The sequence below is a fragment of the Brienomyrus brachyistius genome, chromosome 4 (assembly GCF_023856365.1).
Source record: "Brienomyrus brachyistius isolate T26 chromosome 4, BBRACH_0.4, whole genome shotgun sequence".
In the NCBI taxonomy this organism is placed as follows: domain Eukaryota; kingdom Metazoa; phylum Chordata; class Actinopteri; order Osteoglossiformes; family Mormyridae; genus Brienomyrus; species Brienomyrus brachyistius.
In genome coordinates, this window is record NC_064536.1 from 29,851,712 (window position 1) to 29,874,977 (window position 23,266).

The 23,266-nt window shown below is 44.2% G+C and overlaps 1 protein-coding gene across 24 annotated transcripts in view; it reads left to right on the top strand.

Moving 5' to 3' along the window:
* The window catches only part of LOC125740819 (CMRF35-like molecule 1), a 243,944-nt gene that overhangs the window by 19,260 nt on the left and 201,418 nt on the right, over window positions 1–23,266 (top strand). For 14 of the 24 annotated variants that reach the window (XM_049012491.1, XM_049012502.1, XM_049012501.1 and 11 more), the window contains exon 2: window positions 8,298–8,618. The exons of 5 other annotated variants lie outside the window; for them this stretch is intronic. In XM_049012491.1, the coding sequence (XP_048868448.1) occupies window positions 8,298–8,618 (321 nt within the window). The remainder of the gene's footprint in view (window positions 1–8,297; window positions 8,619–23,266) is intronic. 5 more of the 24 variants (XM_049012507.1, XM_049012493.1, XM_049012485.1 and 2 more) reach the window with 3 other exon arrangements.

Here is a 23,266-nt window from a genome sequence, read left to right on the forward strand (position 1 = left end):
TGGCGGCGCTTCTGAAGAGGCCCTTTCCCCTCTCCGGGCACCTTTTCTTGAGGAAATGAAGAACTTCGTTTCCGAGCAGGTGAACTCTTTAAATGGCACGCTCCAGCAACACCACTCGGAGCTCCGCGCTGACCTGAACTCGCTGAGGGCGGATTTTAAATCTATTCAAAAAGAAGTCGCCTCTGTGAAGTCTGTGACCGATCGACACTCCAGGGAGCTGGCTGATTTTAATAAGGGCCTACTTTCCCTGGATGTTAAAATCACAGAGATTGAGGACCGCAGCCGTCGCCTTAATCTTAAAGTAGTTGGGATTAAACTAGGGCGCGAAGGGGGCGATATGCGGTCTTTTCTTAACAGCCTCTGGCCAGCTATTTTCCCCCATCTCCCTAATTTCCAGCCAGCCATTGACCATGCCCACAGGCTGCATGGCCGGTCCGAAACCTCTTCTCGTCCGCCTCCCATCCTCATGCACTTCATGGACTTCCGTGACCAGCAAGCTGTGGTACGTGAAGCCCGCAAAGTCCAGGACCTCAGTTTTGAAGGTGGGAGAATTTTCTTCTTTCAAGACTTTAGCGCCAAGACGGCTGCAGCGAGGAAGGCGATGAACGCGCCGATCCAGAGAGCGAAGGAGTTGGGTCTTTCTCCTTTGCTGATTTTCCCTGCGCGCCTGAAGCTGTCTTTTGGAAGCCAGCAGGTCATGTCCGCTACTCCGGAGGACGCGAATACCGCCATGGATCATTTTCAGTCTCTTGGGACTCTTCCAGTATAATTATTTCGCTCCCCTTTGGGTTTGCCGTTTTCTTTTTATATATTATTATTATTCATTTATTTTTATTTTTACATTTATTTTAATTTCTCTGTGATCGCTGTGGGTCCTGTGTATTGTAATGTACTGTTATGAGATGCTTTTGTTTTTGTTTACTTGCAGTTTTCGCCTGCTTCTATTAGTTTATTAATTGCATGTCTGCTGTAGTGCTATTGCCTGACTACTCCCATTTGCCGTTTTTCCTGCTGTACACGGGGCAGCAGCAGTGGCACGGGGTCTGTTTTATCTGTGTCTCTGTTACTCAGAATGGGCTGGGGGACGTGTGCGCGATGTTGGTGTGTTTTGCGGCTTAGCTTCAGGCGCCACGTGCGCGCAGTTTCTGACTCGGTCGGAGGCAGGGGCGCCGCTAAGGGGGGGAAAGTTGGGACAATTCTAAGGGCCCACGCCCTTTAGGGGCCCCCAGAGATCTGAATGGGTGTGGTAGGGGGGCCCAACCTCATATTTTGTCATAGGGCCCAAAATTGCTAGCGGCGCCCCTGGTCGGAGGGGGAGGGAGGGTGGTTGTTCTGGACCTGGCCGCAGTCCCGATTACTTTTTTAATGTCTTCTATGTTACTGCTGCGTTGCCTGTCCGGAGCATGGGTCTGGGGGATTTTTGTGTCTGTTTGGGGGGGTGGGAAGGGGTTTTTCCCCTGAGACTTACTTCTTGAAGTCACGGTTCATCGACTGGCACATTCAGCTTCTGGTTCATGTCTGGCATATTGAGATTTTGTTAACTTGTTTTTTTCCCTTGTTTACACCTTACTGTCTGTTTTGTTTTGATCATGGCCAATATAAATATAGCTTCTTGGAATGTTAGGGCTCTGAATACTCCCAAAAAACGGTCCAGTGTGACTGATTTTCTGAAGAGGCAGCAAGAGACCTTGCCTTTTTAATTGAGACCCACCTTCTCCAGCGAGATGCACTGCGGGCGGCCTCCAGGTTCTACAGGGTTATCTCCACTTCATCAGCTTCCTCACGTAGATGTGGAGTAGCCATATTGGTCAAGCAGTCCCTTCAGATTCATATTCTTAACTCAGGGGGGGATGCTGATGGCAGGTACTGTTACGCCCTCTCTGACCTGGGGGGTAGGAAGGTCTGCTTTGTTGCCGCATACGCTCCCACTCCCCCACGCGCCTCATTCTTTCGGGATCTTCTGACCACCTTCTTAAATTTCAGGAATTTGACCTTGTTATTGGAACTGATGCTAACGCTGTCCACAACCCTGTTCTTGATAAATCTCCCTCTCTCGTGGGTAGCCGGGTGCCTCTCTCCATCCACACGTTCCCTGTGTAAATTCGTGGAGGACTTGAATTTGGTCGACTCATTCCGCCTAATTAACCCCTCCGCCAGAGAATTTTCCATCTTCTCACCTCGCTTCAAATCCCAGTCTCGCATAGACTACATCTTTGTTTCTCGCTCTCTTGCCTCTGCTGTTTCTAATGCTTCTCTGATTTCTTCCTCTTTGTCTGACCACAAGTGTGCTCTGCTCCACTTAGCTGTACCTTCTCTCTCTCCTCGGGACCCACGATGGAAGCTCAACACTTCTTTGCTTCAAAACTCTAAATATATAGCCTATCTGACTCCTAGACTTGAAGAATTTATTTCAATTAATACAGGCTCAACTGATGACCCAGTCTACTGCTGGATGGCAATAAAGGGCTTTCTCCGCGATGCCACAGTTGCTTTTGCCAGTGGCCTGGCTCACGAACGTCACCGGAAGATCTGTGATCTCGAAAGGTGGCTAGCTCACTTAGAGAGTGCTCGTCCTGCAGTGGTTGATCCGGATCATGAGACCCTCATTTTAAACACCAGGGCGGAGCTAAATGTCCTTCTGTCACACCGCGCTGAGTTTATGGTCCATCGCACTAGGTCACGATATTATGTCTCTGGTACTAGGCCCAGTAAGTTGTTGGGTCTCAGGCTCCGGCAATGTGACTCTTTCTTCTCAATTTCTTATGTTAGAACCAAGGACGGAGCTCTCACCACTGACCCACAGGAAATGAACAGTAGCTTTTTTCAATTTTACTCAGATCTATTCTCCCCTCCCACTATCTTTCCATCCTCTGACCCTGATTAATTTCTTGACTCTGTACCACTTCCTTGTCTTTCAGGCCCAGAAGCCTCTATGCTCGAGGCTCCCCTTTCAATGTCAGAACTTAAAGAGGCTCTGGACTCCATGAGCCCTGGGAAGTCTCCAGGGCCTGATGGCCTCCCTCCGGAACTCCTTTCTGCCTTCTGGAAGCAGCTCTCTATTCCGCTCTTCCACATGCTGAATTCTGCCATTTCTGCCTCCCATCTCCATCCTTCTCTTAATCAGTCCTTGATGACTTTGCTGCTCAAACAAGGTAAGGACCCTACAGATTGCTCCAGCTATCGCCCGTTGTCCCTTATGAATTCAGACATCAAACTGCTTGCCAAGGTGCTTGCCCGTCGACTGCAGGTGGTGATTTCCAAATTGATTCACCCAGACCAAACTGGTTTTATTAAATCCCGTCATGCGGCCGACAACATCCGTCGCCTCCTCCATGTACTTCACACTGCTCCTTCCTTTCCCTTCCCTGCCGCCCTTCTCTCTTTAGACGCAGAGAAGGCTTTCGATAGGATGAATTGGTCTTTTTTGTGGAGGGTCCTGCATAGAATGGGTTTTGGCTCTTATTTTATCAACCTAGTCCAGACCCTTTACTCCTCCCCCTCTTCTGTCCTTTTGACTAATGCCAACATTTCGCCTCCTTTTCAGCTTCTTCAGGGGGCCAGGCAGGGCTGTCCCCTCTCCCCCCTACTCTTTAATCTGTCGTTGGAGCCTCTGGCTGCCGCTCTCCGTCACTCAGATGTTATTTCCCCCATCCTAGTGAAAGGTGTCCCTCAGACAGTTTCTTTATATGCTGATGATCTGCTTCTTTACCTCGGCAATGCTCCTGTGGATCTCCCTCATGTCCTTAACCTGTTTCAATCATATGAATCCCTGTCTGGCTATAGGATTAACTGGGCAAAATCCTCTCTCCTTCCGTTGAATCCTGCCTGCCGCTCCTCTTCACTTCCTCCTTCTATTCCTCAGGCAGGGTCTTTCAGATACCTGGGGTTGGACATTTACCCATCAGTTGCAGAGCTCACAGCTGCTGGCTTCCGCCGCACTCTCGAGGGCATTAAAGCCTCGATCTCCTCGTGGTCTTCTCTTCCCCTCTCATTTCAGGCTAGGCTGGCTGTTATTAAGATGAACGTGCTCCCTAGAATTAATTTTATGAGTTCCATGCTTCCCCTCTCCCCTCCACCTGGGAACTGGGCTTCGGTTAAGTCTACTATTTCTACTTTTCTTTGGGATGGCAAGAGACCCTCCATCAGACACTCTACCCTAATCCGTGACCGGTTGGATGGGGGCGTCTCTCTACCGGACTTTGAAATTTACCACCTTGCTTTTACTCTAAGGCCGGTTTGGAGCTGGATCAGTCCTCCCCAGCATCCCCCTGCCTGGCTTCCTATCGAAGCAGAATATGTTCTCCCCCATCGTCTAGCCTCGCTTCCTTTCCTCCCTGTTAAATTCAAATCCATCGCTGCCTCCGTTGGTCCGATTATCTGTCAGGCCCTTCGCACATGGAGAAGGGTTGAGAAATTGTTGGGCCCCTTCCCAAAATGGCAGCCCAGTGTTCCGTTGCTCCACAATCCTGTCCTGAACATTGGAGGCCGCCCCATCTCTTCCTCGCCGTGGTCTCAGTCAGGTATCTCCACCCTGGGTGACATTTTTGATAGCTCGGGTCTCAAATTGTTCCAGTCTCTTAAGGTCACATTTAATCTTCCCTCTTCTTCATATTTTTTCTACCTCCAGCTGAGGTCCATGCTTAGCGCCTGTAATATCTCCTTTTCCTCACCTCTTCCGCTTCACCCGCTGTGCAGATTTGCTCTGTCCTTTTCTCCTGTTTCTAAGCCCGTGTCCAGTCTCTATTCCCTCCTCCACAAATCCTCTCATAAACCTCTCCCCATAATTTCTGTCTGGCAGGGGGAGCTCTCTCCCACCCCCGTCTTATCTTGGAGCGTTATTTTTCATAATATTAAAAACTGTTCTAAAAATCCCAATCACCAGCAAACACAATTTAAGTTTGTTCACAGATTATACCCCACTCCCAGGAAACGCCATCTCATGGGCTTAGAGCCTGACCCCTTATGTCATCTTTGTCCCCTCCAGGTCCCTGGTACCTTTCTCTATATGTTCTGGGACTGTCCTCCAGTGGCTGCTCTTTGGGATTACGTGGCCAGATCTCTCTCTTCAGTTCTTTCCTCTCCCATCCCCCTGTCTCCCGTGGTCCTTCTCCTAGACTTCTCTTCTCTCTCTCTCTCTCTCGCTTCCAGCAGAGGCTTCTGATGTCTGCCTCCTTAGTGGCCAAGTTGTTATTAGCCTCTCGTTGGAAGTCTCCTGATCGTGCCATTCCTTCTGTCTGGAAGTCCACCTTTCTTGGTCTGCTTCTGCTGGAACTCTCTGCAGCCCGGATTAACAACTCGTCTGGTTCTACAATCCAGAGCTGGGTCCATGACGTGCAGCTGGTCAAGGATTGGTTGCAGGTCATGTCCTGAGGCCGTATTCCTTGTTTTTTGTTTTGATTTTTACTTTCCTAATTCTGACATTTTTCAGTGGTATAAGTGCGTTATTTCTTTTATCCTCAGTTTTTATCTGTGCTCTCCGTGGCTGAGTGTGCCGGTGACCTTTGTTGGTTTTCTGTTTCTTTAAATTGAGCTGCTGTCTCAGGGTGTATTGGGGGTGGGGTGGGGGTGGAGCATGTTCTGTTTTGTTCCATTTTGTTCTTTGTTATAAAAAATCTCTAATAAAAATTTGGTCACAAAAAAAAAGATGGCAGTATGGAGGCTTGTTGGTTTAAGGTGGAGCTGTGGTGTCAGATTGGAGCACTGCCTTGGGTGAAGGCTCTTTGGGAAGGATGGAGGGACCTGCTCTCCCCGCAATAGAGAAGGGGTCCAGGTCGAGTCCTTCTCCACATTCTGTTCCCCTACCTTTATTTCTGGGGTATGTGTTTTCCTGTGAGCCTATTCTCAGAGTGACGGAGCCCATAGAATTATCAGATTTTTCAGATCTGGGCACCAAGAAGCGCGATCTCTCTGGCTACCAGGATTATCGTTCAGAGCTTCTCCTTCACACACCCTCAGACATCGCTACTTTACTTAGAGCTGCTGACCAGAAATGGGTCTTGGGTTTCAAGGAAACTGGGAAACCTTTTATTGGCCAAGAGACAAAAAAGTGGAGGTGAATATGAAAGGTGAGAACTTAATGACGGTGTGAAAAGGAGCGGAGGATTTCGCAGCTGTGTCCTGCAGCGCCAAAGAGCTCCACATAGGAGATGACCAATCAGATTGTAGAGGAGGCTGGACCGACCAATTTGATGTCTTTTTCCCGCCTCCTCAAGTTGGTTGGACAGTTGGACGATCTCTCCGATCCTCCAGCCCACGATCTCTCCGATCCTCCAGCACTGCTCGACTGGTCCCACCTCCCCTCAAGGCACAAGGAAGACACGCATCTCGGCTCTTCTCTGTCCTGGCACCTAATTGGTGGAATGAACTCCCCCTAGATGTCCGAACAGCTGAATCCTTGACTGTCTTCAAGCGACGACTCAAAACTTTTCTTTTTCAGAAATACCTGACGTAGAACTTCTATATTCTTACTCGACTCTTTTTCTGGTGTGTGTTTAAAAAAAAAAAAATAAAAAAAAATATAAAAAAAAAAATTTCTGCACTACTCAATGGAGTTCTCAGAGATAGTATTCATAGCTTGGGTCCTTATTGACCTAGCATCGGAAATTCATTGCAGAGTCTCAAAGCACTTATGTAAGTTGCTCTGGCTAAGGGCGTCTGCCAAATCCTGTAAATGTAAATGTATGTAAATGTTTGATTGGATATCTTTCTGAACCAATCATTGTTCCTTCTGCCCTCAGAATACTTTTGTGTAAGTATGACTCCTATAAGCCCTTTGTGTATGAGAGGCTGTTTTGGCTGCTGTCACACCCAGGAGAGCAAGGTGGACGGGCTGACCCCAGAGTCTTCACCTTGGGTGAGCTTTAGGGTGCGGGTAACCTCAGAGTACTACTGCAGGAAAAGCGAAAATGTGTGATGCCAAGAAGGAGGATGTGTGTACCTAGCTCTTTGTGACGTGGGCGGTGCATACTTCAGCCGAGGAGGGATCACTTGTCCTCTCTGTTCTCCTTTCTATGATCCTTCTCTGTAAATCGTCTCTCTTACTGAGAGATCTGGTGGATTCCTCCAAGCAGCCAGATCTGCTGTTTCCCCTTAACCTTCCCCATATCCAATGATGGTCAGAAACAAATCAGCCATCCTGCATAAATTACTCTGATTTTTTTTATTAACTCTTAAATGCACTTCCTAAATTTAGACCCAAAATTGCAGCCCGTCTGGTTGGTACTGGGGGTAGAGAAAATAGTGTGTGTGTGTGTGTGTGCGTGCGTGCGTGCGTGTGTGTGTGTGTGTGTGTGTGTGTGTGCATGCGTGCGTGTGTGTGTGTGTGTGTGTGTGTGTGTGTGTGCGTGTGTATGTGTGTGTGTGTGCGTGTGTGCGTGCGTGTGTGTGTGTGTGTGTGTGTGTGTGTGTGTGTGAGTCAATGTGTGCTGATGTGATGAGATGGCAGCTTCATCTGCTGTGTGTCTCCTTTTCATTTGGTTGAGACAGTTGTGACAGATCTGTTGTCACAGTAAGTCACATATTACTGAATTAGGTGTCTTTATAAATACAGCCTTAGTATCAAAGAGGGTTGGTCGTCCCACAAAGTGACGAGCCCATTCATTCACCTCCCCTGTGCCTTATTACCAGTGATTTAAGGTCCTAGTTTTCCTCTCTGACCCTAGAACACACTCCCAGGCTCAGACTCCTGATGCCACATAGATACTTGCACTCGTTCTCCAGATTTTGTCGTTTTGTTTTCTTACGTTTTCTTGAGCCCATAGGATAACCTGGGATTTCGGAATCAAAGGCCTGCCACTCGCTTACTCCATAGGCCAAACTCCATAGGCCACCTCAGAACAGGCCGACAGAAATGGCCCCACTCGTCTTTTTCTTGCTTTTTCCCCATCATCCCTCCATCCCTGACATTCTAACTCAGTCCATATCTGCCAGCATGAATTGAAATCTGACTCATTGTTTTGTCGTTTTTTTTATCCCTCCATCCTCCCATTCACTCCATTACTTTTTCAGAGGCTTTTACCACTCAGACACTGAACATGCCACAGCCACCAAACTGCATCTGCAGCCTCAGGCCAAGTCAGTGACTCCACACTGCAGGCTGAATAGGTCTCCACTCGTCTTTTTGTCATTCTTTTAATTTTCCTTCAGGGCAATCACACTCACATGATCAGGAAATACACTCTTGTAGTTCTTTCTGAGATGCCTGATTAAAGTATTGCACAAACTGAATATATAGTGTATTAAAGATCAGCGGTACTGTGATGTTCAAAATTATAAATTTAGTTGGTTGTTCCCTGCAGGTGCTGACAGTGTGTCCACAGTGAGCTGGGTGTCAGTACTGAGTGGAGGATCTGTCACCATCCCATGTTTCTATGAGGACAGATATAAAACTCACGTGAAATACTGGTGCAGAGGGAAAGACTGGAGGTCATGTACTCCCATAGTACACACTGACTCTCCACAGGAGGGTAAAGTGTCAGTCAGAGACGATCCTGACCAGCGAGTCTTCACTGTGACCATCAAAAATCTGACAGCTAGGGACTCTAGTTACTTCTGGTGTGGTGTGAGGATCAGTGGAGGTTCAGATGTTGGAGACCAGGTTGCCCTCTCAGTGACTGATGGTAAGATGTCTGCACAAAACATCTGATCACACTATTTTCATGCATATATATATATATATATATATATATATATATATATATATATATATATATATATATACAATTCTCCAAACAAAAATATCTCTCTGACCGTATAGTGGATTTAGGAATAAAAAAACCAAAATAAACCTTACAGCAGCTTCCTTGTATCACAGGTATCTTTAACACACATTTACAAATGGCTCAACATTAACAAAAAGAAATAACAAAAGATGAACCATATTATACCTGCAGAACTGAGAGAGAATATCAATGCCTAAGTTACATTCTGTTTCAATGTTCTTATCCAGAAAAAGTCACAGACAAGGTCAGAGTGCGTCTCCCTCACCCGCCATATTTAACGGGTAATTACAAAAAAAGTTACATTAAAACGTGGCTTATGCTAACAGGCTAACGGGGCTGAAGCTACACAGCGAATAAGCGGATAAATGTTTCTTTTGTGCACCAGCTTATTTCCCTATTCAGTATTGCTTTTTCCTTTTTACAGTATCATCGAAGCAGGGTACATTTCCCCTGGTACAATAAACCCAACATCGTATGCACTAAGTTCCATTACCAATTACCAATTACCATTTCCAATTCACAGCTCGCATTCAATGGTAAATTCCAATCACCACAATCAGGAGAATTGAAGTTTGGTTAAATTTAGCTTATTATTCACTTCATTATAATATGTGTATAAATGGTGTAAGAGGGAGTGAGAGTTAATCAGCCTGGTAATTTTTATACTGTCCCTGCAGGTGTGTTCACAGTGACTGATATGTCTGTACAGAGAGGAGGATCTGTCACCATCCCATGTTTCTATGAGGACAGATATAAAACTCACGTGAAATACTTGTGCAGAGGGAAAGACTGGAGGTCATGTACTCCCATAGTACACACTGACTCTCCACAGGAGGGTAAAGTGTCAGTCAGAGATGATCCTGACCAGCGAGTCTTCACTGTGACCATCAACAATCTGACAGACTGGGACTCTGACATCTACTGGTGTCGTGTGGAGATCAGTGAAGCCTCAGATCCTGGAGATCAGGTTTCCCTCTCAGTCACTGTTGGTAAGATGTTTGTACTGCAGACTGTAGCCAATAAGATGTAACATGTCATTCAGGCAGAAAGGAAGGACATTTACAAAAACAATGGAAGAAAAAGTATTTTAGCATTTTTAAACCTAATCTACAATAACAAGTACCAAATCTTAGTTTTGCACAGTAATATAAATGTGACCTGGGAGACGTAACGGTCTCAGTTTAAATGGACTACTTTAGGGGATAAATAACATTAGTAATATGTTTTGCTCAGGTTTTGATGCATATAAAAAGTATGGATGAACATTAAAATAAGCATGTTGTAACTGGGTCATATGCCTGAATGTCTTACAGCTGTGTAAATAACACAGTATTTTATTTTTCCCTAATTTGCATGTTCAGGTTCCCCAAGGCTGTCAGTGGACAAACAGGAGGTGGCGGGTGTGGAAGGAGGCAGTGTCACTGTTCAGTGTCACTATGGATACAGTGTAAATAAGAAGCTGTGGTGTAAGATCGGGGGCTCCTGTGCATTAGAGAGATCTGTGAGTTTGGATGGGAGGCCTGTCCTGATCAGGGATGACAGAGTAAACAGAGTCTTCAGTGTGACAATGATGGAACTGGAGAGGAAGGACACTGGCTGGTACTGGTGTGATGCTGGAGGTTTGCAGATCCCAGTTCATATTACTGTCAACCCAATAACCAGCACTGAATGTAAGTAATTAATATAAATCTGGCTGTGAATAATTTGTGCTTCAATACAAATAGCCAAACAGCAAATGAGGCAGTTTCACCCATGAAGGGGGTTTATGCTTTTTATAGGGATAATGTGTCTGGGGGGCTGTGTGTCTTTAAACTCCCCTATTGATAACTTTTGCGAAACAGAGTTGGGATTATTGGTTCTGTGCTAGTGGCACAGTGGCTCAGTAGGTGGTGCTGTTGCTTCACACCTCCATGTTTAGTTGTTTGAATCTGGCTTCTGCTCTGTCTGTGTGGAGTCTGCATGCTCTCCATGTGCTGTGTGGATTTCCTCCCACAGTATAAAGACATGCAGTCAGGCTAATTGGTGTCTCTAATAGAGAGTGTGTGTCTATGTGCCCTGTGACTGCCTGGCATCCTGTCCAGGCTGTATTCCATCCCTGTGCCCTGTCCTGCCTGGGATCGGCTCCAGGCCCCACACCCCTGACCAGGAGGAGGGGTTAGAAGATAGATGGGGGGATGGCTGTATTTTCATGTGTCTGTATGAATGTACTGAAAGATTAACTACAAATACCAGCATTACCTCTATGGGAGTCACCCGATAATACAGTTGTGATGACCTACACTAAGAGGAATTCCTTGTACACTTAATACTTGGCAAACAGTAAAGATTCTGATTCAGATTTAACTATATATACATGCACCTGTTTTCTTATTAATTTCCTGGTCAATACTTTGTATATAATCTTAGTATGTAATTCATTCCTGCCCAGATCCCTGACACAAAGCTGCAGGCAGAATTCCATGCTATCAGGTCCTGCTCTGTACCAAATACACAAGTGTCCGATCTGTTTGTTACACCTGCAGCTGTACTGAGCCCTCAGGAATCAACAGCTTATAGGTCAGGATGTGTCTGTATAATGAGACACATTTCACAGGGTTTTGCCACAGACAGACATTCGTTTTCTTATTAAGACCGTTTGTTATGTATATGAATCCAAATCCAAAATTGTCACAGAAGCTGTGCAGACTGGCTGATGTGTCTGTAGGTGGTTTCAAATCGCAGCAGAGGCCGGTGTCACAGTTATACTCTGTGCTGCAATAAGTACATTATGATATAATAATAAAATAATTAATATCACCAATTCACTGCCAGTTCCCTATGATATGAACACTTTGATCAAAATACTAATTTGTTATTCTGTATCCAGCCAGCCGCTCTATGGAATATTTTCCGTAATTCTTATATCAAGTGTTAAAAATTACCTTTTCTTAAGAGTCTTCAGTAAATTACAGACCAGCGTTTTTCTATTTGTAAAATAATAATAATTTTTCTTCTTTCCAATGCTGATATTTTCTGCTACATTAAGATGGAGGGAATAATGAAAACCTGAGGTAAGCATACAGCAGTATTTATGGCAGTGTGGGGGTCCAGCTAGCAGTATTTACAGCAGTGTGGGGGTCCAGCTAGCAGTATTTACAGCAGTGTGGGGGTCCAGCTAGTAGCATTTACAGCAGTGTGGGGGTTCAGCTAGTAGCATTTACAGTAGTGTGGGGGTCCAGCTAGCAGCATTTACAGCAGTGTGGGGGTCCAGCTAGTAGCATTTACAGCAGTGTGGGGGTCCAGCTAGCAGCATTTACAGCAGTGTGGGGGTCCAGCTAGTAGCATATACAGCAGTGTGGGGGTCCAGCTAGCAGCATTTACAGCAGTGTGGGGGTCCAGCTAGTAGCATTTACAGTAGTGTGGGGGTCCAGCTAGTAGCATTTACAGTAGTGTGGGGGTCCAGCTAGCAGCATTTACAGCAGTGTGGGGGTCCAGCTAGTAGTATTTACAGCAGTGTGGGGGTCCAGCTAGCAGCATTTACAGCAGTGTGGGGGTCCAGCTAGTAGCATTTACAGCAGTGTGGGGGTCCAGCTAGCAGCATTTACCTGGGAAACTGCCATTATAATTATGAGAATCAGGATATTGCTTTTCATTTTATTCTTAATTATAATAAACTTGAGATGGTATCCCATCCAGGGTGAGCCCCTGCCTTGTGCCCTGTGCTGCTGGAGATATACTGCAGGCCTCTTGGAAGATGGATGGATGGATTTTACAAAACAGTATTACATGTTATGAAATAATCATCGTAAAGCTGGCAGTTAACAATCTCTATCTATTCTCATGTTGTACAGTATTATTAAAGCATCCTGTTCCTCACATGAATCCTGTGTAATAGTACAGATGTGGCTGCACTGTGTTGCTATAAAGCATGTAAGACTTTAATGTTCAAATCCACCCTCTTATTCAGCTCCTTGGTCCAGCTGGTTCTGTATGTAGGACTGGGCTCATTGGTGCTGCTGTTCGTCATCATCATCATCACATGGAAAGTGTGGGACAAACACAGTGAGTATCTGCTGATGCAGACGGTGTGTAAGTGACCTGAATTTTTGCAGAGTTACAGACACTGTTTTACAGACACTGCTGTGAGCAGAATAATTTTCTGTGGCTTTTTTCCTCATTTCTTTCTTGTAGAGAAAAAAATGGCCAAGAGACAAAATCCGGGAAGGACAGAATTGACAGTAAGTTCATATTTAATACGGAAAGTCCAGAAGAGTGTTTCTCAGCCTGTGGGTCGCGACAAGTTTTGGAAGGGTTTTGAGCCCTTGAGTTGGACAATTGTTAGCCCATTTTATCCTTCTTTAAAATGTTAGAATCAGAAACAATCACATTTTTTCAGTTAAATTGTAGTTGGCATGATGTTCAATTTGAGTGGACTGGCTACACTGAAAAAGTTACTTTGAATGAACTGAATGAATCAGGGACAGTGGTTCCCCACAACTGGAATGAGTTTTCTGAAGATAAAACTCTCTGTTTAAGTTGATGCATTCACTTTGTGTTCTAAGAACATAGTATAGTTGAAATAATCTCACCAAATGTATCTCCTGTGTTAGATCAATATTTCATGAGCATCCTTAGCTGCTCAAATTTGATCATGAACAGAACATTTTGTAAGGTCGGTATTTGGCAAAGTCTTCTTCATGATAGTGGGTAAAACTAACCAGTGCTGCTGTTAGGTTATATATCAGTGTTCCCTGGAATGTGGGGCAAGATTATGGTGCTGATGCCATACATATCAGGCAAATATCTGACATGTGACCTTTATATCTCATTTTTATATATAGAATCTCATTATGGTGGGAGTCATAATACAAAAAATATTTGGTACAATACTTAAAACAGTTTTGAAATGTACTCGTTTGTAATGTTTTGTAGTTAAACTATATTGTTGAGGCATGTATTTAACAAAAAATAGCGTGTTTGTGGAATCTGCTGACTACTGCAGTGCATGATGGGTACGATATTTGGAAGCTACTTAAATTTCAGCAACTCTAACTGGCATAGGCAAGGCCTAGGTGTGAATTTAGAGAGGAGGACATGGTCCATTTTTGCCCCAGGGCCCAGTGGACCCTGAAAAACCAAAACAAAGCTTTTGTTAGTTCAGTGTGTTTCTTCACATTCCAACGTATCCTTCTAATTTATCTTTATGGTTCAGGCTAAACTGAATAAATTACTTACACTGAGGCAACTTCAAATATTTCATGTGATCCATTACTTCTAATATTTTAAGTGCTTCAACATTTCCAGCATTTTATTTTTTTCAGTCTACGGTTGTTCTGCAATTGGTTATTTACCTAATTTAAGTTGAATGAAAGTGATTAAGTTGGTTTGATTAGACATGAGAAAATTTTGTGAGATTAACTCAACTATATTCTGTTCTCAGAACACAAAGTGAATGCGTGGACTTTAAATGAAGGTTTAATTTTCAGAATACTCGTTCTAGTTGTGTGGAACTACTGTGCATGATTCAATAGTATTATTCAAAGATTAATGCATAAAAACTAATACATTTACATTGCATCAACATTATTTAAGTAACAAGTAAGGTGAATCCTTTATTTCAGTGACTCATTAAAACGTTTATTTTTGTATAGGAATATGATGTGAAACTGACTTGAGGAGTGATTGTTTGAATGATGAGCTGTGACTTTGTTCTAGCTGAACCCAGACCATGAATATGCAGTAACTGACAGAAGTGGCATCATCGAGGGAGCCCCCCCAGGGCAGGTAAAGTGCAGGAATAAAATATATACAGCGAGACTTGTGAGAGTAGTCTGTTTATCTATATGTAAAAAAGTCATATTATTTTATGTAATATAGTTTCATAAGCCAGGTGTTACATTGTGGTTAAAGAGTTTTCTAAATGGAAATAAAAATTAAACCCAATTGGACAATATTGGGGGGCAGCAGTGGTGGTGCAGTGGTTAGCACTGTTGTCTCACACCTCTGGGACCCGGGTTCGAGTCTCTGCCTGGGTCACATGTGTTTGCATGTTCTCCCCATGTCGTCGTGGAGTTTCCTCCGGGTACTACGGTTTCCCCCCACAGTCCAAAAACATGCTGAGGCCAATTGGACTTGCTAAATTGCCCGTAGGTGTGCATGTGTGAGTGAATGGTGTGTGAGTGTGCCCTGCGATGGGCTGGCCCCCCATCCTGGGTTCTTCCCTGCCTCGTGCCCATTGCTTCTGGGATAGACTCTGGACCCCCAGCAACCCAGTAGGATAAGCGGTTTGGAAAATGGATAGATGGATGGACAATATTGGTAAAGATACAAATCATTAAATTATGCGTCAGATTATCACCAAATTCACCAACAATGACATTCCATTGCTGTCGGTTAAAGAATGGACAGGTGGTTCTGTAGAGATACATCGTCATAATGTTCCTCTCTCAGGCCTCTGAGGAGCCTGGTGCTGATGTCACCTACAGCTCCATTGTCCTGCGAGACCCAGAGGTAAGATGATTTCATGTAAATCAGTGTTTGGTTCAGGCATAGGACCAGTATCACACTGAGAGTGACACGTACATGAATAATGTACTGACTGGGCAGGTACATCTACACCTCAGCTGATTTCTCAAATCCATGTGTATCAGAATTAGCTGTAATGTACCAAGAAGTACCATGATACCCCTGATATTTCACAGTGTACAATGGTTGGTCTTGTACCTCCACTGTAAGCAGCTAAATGCTCTCAGCAGGTGTCCTCAGGATGTTCTTCACACTGTCCTGCTGTAACTCCAGCCAGCGATGTGATCTACAGCTCAGTCGCCCTGAAGCACAGAGAGGTGAGTTTGGACAATCTGCTTTAACATGAGCTGTGATACATTTAGTATCTGATGTTGCAAAGTCAGGACTATAAATATTTGAACACTAACTTAGGAGTTTCAGCTCGTTAACATGTGACACCCTCTTTTTAAAGGGGGAAAAAGTAATTGGACAATTCACTTAAAAGCGATTTCATGGACAGGTGTGGTCAATTCCTTCGTTCTTTCATTATCCATTAAGCAGATAAAAGGCCAGGAGTTGATTTGCGGTGTCTTGTTTGCATTTGGAAGATTGAGGTCTGAACATACAACATGCGGTCAAAGGAACTCAGTACGCAGGTGAAACAGGCCATCTTTAGGCTGCGAAAACAGAAAATAACTGTTTGAGAAATTGCCACAACATTAGCAGTGGCAAAATCCACAGTTTGGTACATCCTGAGAAAGAAAGAAAGAAAGCATTGGTGAACTCAGCAACGCAAAGAGGCCTGGACGTCCACGGACGACAACAGAGGTGGATGATCGCAGAATCGTTTCCATGGTGAAGAGAAACCCCTTCGTAACAGCCAACCAAGTGAACAACACTCTGCAGGAAGTAGGTGTGTCAATATCCAAGTCTACCATAAAGAGAAGACAGCATGAAAGCAAATACAGAGGGTTCACTGCAGGATGCAAGCCACTCATGAGCCTTAAAAATAGAAAGGCTAGATTGGTCTTTGCAAAACAACATCTAAAAAATCCAGTACAGTTCTGGAACAGCATTCTTTGGACAAATGAAACCAAGATCAACCTGTATCAGAATGGAAAGAAAAAAGTATGGAGAAGGGCTGGAACAGCTTATGATCCAAAGAACACCGCATCATCTGTAACACATGGTGGAGGCAGTGTGATGGTTTGGGCGTGCATGGCTGCCAGTGGCACTGGGTCTTTAGTGTTTCTTGATGATGTGACACAGGATGGAAGCAGCCAAATGAATGCTGAGGTGTTCAGAGACATCATGTCTGCTCAAATCCAGCCAAAGTGATTGGGCAGCGTTTCATAATACAGATGGACAATGACCCAAAACACACAGCAAAAACAACCCAGGACTTTATTGAAGCAAATAAGTAGAATATTCTTGAATGGCCAAGTCAATCACCTGATTTAAACCCCATTGAACATGCATGTCACTTGCTAAAGACTAAACTACAAATACAAAGACGCTCAAACAAACAGCAACTGAAAGCTGCTGCAGTAACGGCCTGGCAGAGCATTAAAAAGGAGGAAACCCAGCGTCTGCTCATGTCCATGAGTTCAAGACTTCAGGCAGTCATTGCCTGAAAAGGGTTTTCAACTTAGTATTAGAATTGAACATTTTATTTGCAGTTATGTTAATTTGTCCAATTACGTATGAGCCCCTGAAAGGAGGGGATTGTGTAGAAAAAATAATTAAAGCTGAAAGTCGGCACTCCAACTGCATCTGACTTCTTTCTTTTAAAATGTATTGTGGTGATGTACAGAATTAAAAAATGGGAAGACTTTGTCTCTGTCCAAATATTTATGGTCCTGACTGTATATTTCCTTTGACATCATATACAGCCACTATTTCAACATCATACATGCTGACATTTTAAAATTATAAGCCAGATGAAAGTGAACTAAAGAGGTTTCCCTCATTAATCTATCACTCTGGTTCATTTCCGGTTCCTGTAGCAGTAACATTAACACACCAAACTCCCTGAAATGCTAAGGAAGGTGTTAGTGCCTCAGAAACCAAACTGATGTTAATGCTTATCTGTTATTCCTCGTCCAGTAGATAAGCAGCAACACAGAGAGGCTCCTCTACATATGGGGAGCTGCTGCTCAGGATGAGAGCTGTGAGGGACACACAGATACTCCAGTGATGGGGAGGGATCATCAGCAGAGAGGAGCATCTTACAGTGATGTGAGCTGTATTTACATGGCATGCAGCACTGTCACATTACAGTGTGACAGTAAGAATCAGCCAGTGAGAAACACACATTCATGGCTGTTGTGCATTTGAACCACAATCATGGAATTATTTACTTACTTGTACCTCACTTTGGACAGAAGCATCTGATAAATACAGTCAGGTCCATAAATATTGGGATATCGACACAATTCTAATCTTTTTGGCTCTATACACCACCACAATGGATTTGAAATGAAACGAACAAGATGTGCTTTAACTGCAGACTTTCAGCATTAATTTGAGGGCACATACATAAAAATCAGGTGAACGGTGTAGGAATTACAGCAGTTTGTATATCTGCCACCCACTTTTTAAGGGACCAAAAGTAATTGGACAATTGGCTGCTCAGCTGTTCCATGGGCAGGTGTGTGTCATTCCCTCATTATCTAATTTACAAGGAGCAGATAAAAGGTCTAGAGTTCATTTCAAGTGTGCTATTTGCATTTGGAATCCGTTGCTGTCAACTCTCAATATGAGATGCAAAGACCTATCACTATCAGTGAAGCAAACCGTCATTAGGCTGAAAAATAAAAACAAACCCATCAGAGAGATAGCAAATACATTAGGTGTAGCCAAATCAACTGTCTGGAACATTCTTAAAAAGAAAAATGCACCAGTGAGCTCAGCAACACCAAAAGAGTTGCAAGACCACGGAAAACTGTGGTGGATGACCGAAGAAATCTTTGCCTGGTGAAGAAAAACCCCTTCAGAACAGTTGGCCAGATCAAGAACACTCTCCAGGAAGTAGGTGTATGTGTGTCAAGGTCAACAATCAAGAGAAGACTTCACCAGAGTGAATACAGAGGGTTCAACTAAAGATGTAAACCATTGGTGAGCCTCAAAAACAGGAAGGCCAGATTAGAGTTTGCCAAACAACATCTAAAAAAGCCTTTACAGTTCTGGAACAACATCCTATGGACAGATGAGACAAAGATCAACTTGTACCAGAGTGATGGGAAGAGAAGAGTATGGAGAAGGAAAGGAACTGCTCATGATCCAAAACATACCACCTCATCAGTGAAGCATGGTGGTGGTAGTGTCATGGCGTGGGCATGTATGGCTGCCACTGGGACTGGTTCCCTTGTATTTATTAATGATGTGCCTGCTGACAAAAGCAGCAGGATGAATTCTGAAGTGTTTCGGGAAATATTATCTGCTCATATTCAGCCAAATGCTTCAGAACTCATTGGACGGTGCTTCATAGTGCAGATGGACAATGACCTGAAGCATACTGCGAAAGCAACCAAAGAGTTTTTTAAGGCAAAGAAGTAGAATGTTATGCAATGGCCAAGTCAATCACCTGACCTGAATCCGATTGAGCATGCATTTCACTTGCTAAAGACAAAACTGAAGGGGAAATGCCCCAAGAACAAGCAGGAACAGAACAGTTGGACAGTTGCAGTAGACAGTTGCAGTAGAGGCCTGTCAGAGCATCACTAGGGATGTAACCCAGCGTTTGATGATGCCTGTGCATTCCGGACTTCAGGCTGTAATTGACTGCAAAGGATTTGCAACCAAGTATTAAAAAGTGAAAGTTTGATTTATGATTGTTAATTTGTCCCATTACTTTTGGTCCCTTAAAAAGTGGGTGGCAGATATACAAACTGCTGTAATTCCTACACCGTTCACCTGATTTGTATGTAAATACCCTCAAATTAAAGCTGAAAGTCTGCAGTTAAAGCACATCTTGTTTATTCCATTTCAAATCCATTGTGGTGGTGTATAGAGCCAAAAAGATTAGAATTGTGTCAATGTCCCAATATTTATGGACCTGACTGTACATATAAATGCAAGGTATTATTCTGCTGCTCTGTTGGTTTTCATTCATATAAAAGGAAAAATATTAACAATCCTAGTTGATTTGTATATAAATGTCTATTATGAGAATATCCAGTATTTTGTGGAAGTATTTGCCAGTGTCTGATTTTCTCCCGTGTATGTGCAGTATGTATTGGTGAGGAGTTAGTGTGTCTAAGGGCTCTGGCTTTAATGTTATGCTCCTTTATGTACTTCACTGCCCCCTGCTGGAGTAACTTTGACAAGGGCGCAGGTTAAAAAAAATTATGGAAGTAAAAAATAACGAACCCTTTTGCGTTATCTTGCAAAACATCTGCATTGTCTTGCAAAACTTTGCCAGATGTATCTTGTCATTATTGTTTCCTTCCTTTTTTTTTACTCGTCACTTAGTAGCTCTGTATGTTTCAGTACTTGCAAAGTATCTTTTTCTAAGAGGAAGTTATACTTTTGTTTATTGATAAGTGGAATATTATTTAAAAAGCAGAACACCAACAGTGTGACTCGTCATACACAATGTTAATAAAAATGCTTTTCATTGCTCCTGCATGCTGCAGTGGTGTCTCAATGTGTAACACGGACGCCTCGTACTTTCAGGGGTTTGGGTTTGAATCCTGCCCCTGGCTGTCAGTGTGCTGTTTGTGTCCCTGGTTTGGGCCCCGTGCTTCCTGGGATGTGCTCCAGGCTGACTGTGACCCCAGCCTGGACAAGAGGGGGAAAGATAGATGGATGATTTAAAAACATTTAAACTCATGAAAGGGAGGCAGTGAGTTTAAGGAGAGTCAGGAAGTGAGTGTCAGTCTCCACAGATCTGAGGTCAGCAATACACACATAAGGCTCCTCTGATGGGCCTCTGGGAGAGAATCACTTAACCTAGGATGGGTGTTTTTCACTTCCTTTTTATAATGACTAAAAGTGGACATCCTAAGACAATGTATAAATTCACTACAATTTGACAGCACGTAGTTCCGCCCTTAACTGTGTATGAGCCTCTGATGAGCGAGCATCTCCTATGGGTTAATGTCGGCTAAGAGGTTATACTCAGAGTAAAGACTTCTGGGCTGACTGACTGATTTTAGAATTGATTGCAGTCTTTTCTATGTCCACTATGTGGCAGCACTTTAAAGAAAAGTTCTAATTCTATCATTCCAACTACATGATGTATGCTGGATTGACAAAGTCTACAGAAATACAGACATATTTCAGTACCTCCATATCTGTACCTGTAATCAAAGTGAGACTGATTACTGTGCAGTTGGCTGGAGCTGCTATTACCAGCCTTTAGTGTATTTTATCTGTAAAAATCTGTGTCAGTGACCTCTGCCTTTACACTGACACTGCAGGGAGGGCTGACCTACCACTTGTCACTCTCACTGTCTCTAGTCAGGGGCGGCCTTACTGGAGGGAAAGGGTAGGCAGCCACCTAGGGACCCTGAAAACTAGGGGTCACGTGAAGACAGAATTTCCAAGAAAGTTATGTTTAAGGATATCCATCCATCCATCCATCCATTTTCCAAACCGTTTATCCTACTGGGTCGCGGGGGGTCCGGAGCCTATCCCGGAAGCAATGGGCATGAGGCAGGGAACAATCCAGGATGGAGAGGGGGCAGCCCAACTCAGGTCACACTCACATTCCATTCACGCACACATGCACACCTACGGGGAAGAACTCAAACTCCGATTAGCCTCAGCATGTCTTTGGACCGTGGGGGGAAACCGGAGTACCTGGAAGAAACCCCACGACAATATAGGGAGAACATGCAAACTCCGCACACATATAACCCAGGCAGAGGCTCAAACCCGGGTCCCAGAGGCGTGAGGCAACAGTGCTAACCACTGAACCAGCATGCCGCCCCTGTTTAAGGATAAAACATAATTAAATCGTTTACAGTATAGCAATATATCTATTATTTGCATTTTCAGCGACAGTATTCAGGATAAACAGCGTTGCCCCCTGTCTGGGCTGTAATTGACAGTGGCAGGTGTGGCAGGTGTGTGATTCATGGCCCCACAGTGGAGATCCTCCTAGTGGAGGCTGCCCAATGTTCTGCAGCCAGATCCTCTGGCATTTTCCTTTTTTTGTATCAACAACCTACACGTGCCTGTTATTCTTCAACTCCACAGCTTGGGGGCTGTGACCTTAGAAGCCTAAGTGCCCATGGTGGGAACCAGTGCAGGTCGGGGAGGATAGGGGTGATGTGTGCTGAGCATGTGGCTTGGGTAAGCACACGAACTGCAGAGTTTATATACTGGATTCCAGTAATGGATTCAACTGGGAGACCAATGAACAGAGCAATTCCATGATCTAGATGATGGGATGAAGGAGCATTTCAGCGTCTTTGGTACTGAATGCAGGACGAAGGTGTTTAATGCTGCAGAGATGAAGTTAAGCTGTCTTAGACAGATATGATCTTCAGAGGTGAGAACAGGATCAAAAATAACATCATGGTTACATAGGCGGGGGGGGGGGGGGGGGGGGGGGGGTGGTGATGAGTACCTGAACAGTACATGAATAAATAGGTTAAAACTTTTGCGCTGACTTGTCTGCAGCTGGTGCAAAATGCCGCCGCACGTCTACTAACCAAAACGAAAAATCCGATTTGTCAGATTTGTCACATCGCTCCTATTTTAGCATCGTTACACTGATCGGCAGCAAAATTTAGAGTGGATTTTAAAATGCTACCGTTTGTTTTTAAAGCGCTGAATGGGGGAGCGTCATCCTATATCAGTGACCTCATACATCCATACTGTCCACCGAGAGTCCTGGGATCGTCCAATCAGCTGCTGCTCTCCATCCCAACCAGCCATCTGAGGAGGAAAGGCGACCGTGCTTTCTCCGTGGCCGGGCCCAACCTCGCTCTCCATGTGCGATCTGCCCCCACCATTGAATGTTTAAGTCGAGGTTAATAAACTCAATTATTGGTTGGAGCATTTTAGACAAATGTGCAGTGTGTTTTATTGCAATTTATTTTATTACATTTCAGCATATTCTATTTATGTTTTTTTGCGTATATTTACATTTTCACGCACTTTTCTGCATATCATTTTCATTGTTGTAAAGCACTTTGGTGAGCCACTTGTTGTGTAACAGTACATTACAAATAAAATGACTTGACTAATATGAGGGCAGTTTTATTAGGATTAAGCTTTAAAAAAATGTGTAGCCATCCACAGCTTTATTTCTTGTATACTGTCATACTGCCCAAGAATGTCAATCAGGTATGATTCTAATTTCGATAGGGGCCACCTGTACTACAAACCTCCCTTAGATCGTGTGGTCCTCTTGACTCCTGCTGTGAGATGAACTTTCTCAGGCTTGAAGCTAAAGCGGCTCTTCCTGGTCTAACAGAGACCACAAGAGGGCGCTTTTTCCCCTCGTAGACATTTTAACCCACGTTTTTTAAACTCCCCATCTTAGCTTGAAATCCAATGTGATAAAACGTCTAAAGCAGGGGTGACCAATCTTATCCATAAAGGGCTGGTGTGTCTGCAGGTTCTTGGGGTAACCTTTAGGTCGGCTGTTCAAACCTAGTGTGAGAACAGTTCATCAATCAGTCCTTTAATTAGTAATCTAATTAGGTAGCTGCAGTGAAAACCAGCATACACTGCTGCCCTTTCTGGATAAGATTGCCCATCCCGAGTCTAAAGAATCCACTGGTGACAACAGTGTGCCTGGGTTGTCCTGGGACCCACTCAGATGGAACTCAGCCCCACCCATTCCGAATTTACAGTGAGTGATGTGATAAAACGATTGTGTCTGACAGGTGTGTGTGTGTGTGTGTGTGTGTGTGTGGGGTCACTAACCCCCCTTTGATGCCTAGGCCAATGTGTACCTCTCGTACCAGGGTAGGCCTTGTCTCAGGTCACCTGGAATTTAAGCTCTGTGATATGTGCATGTGTGATCCTACATCTATTACACCAGTGGTTCTCAAACTTGGTTCTCGGGACCCACTGCCCTGCTTGTTTTCCAGCTATCACTGCCC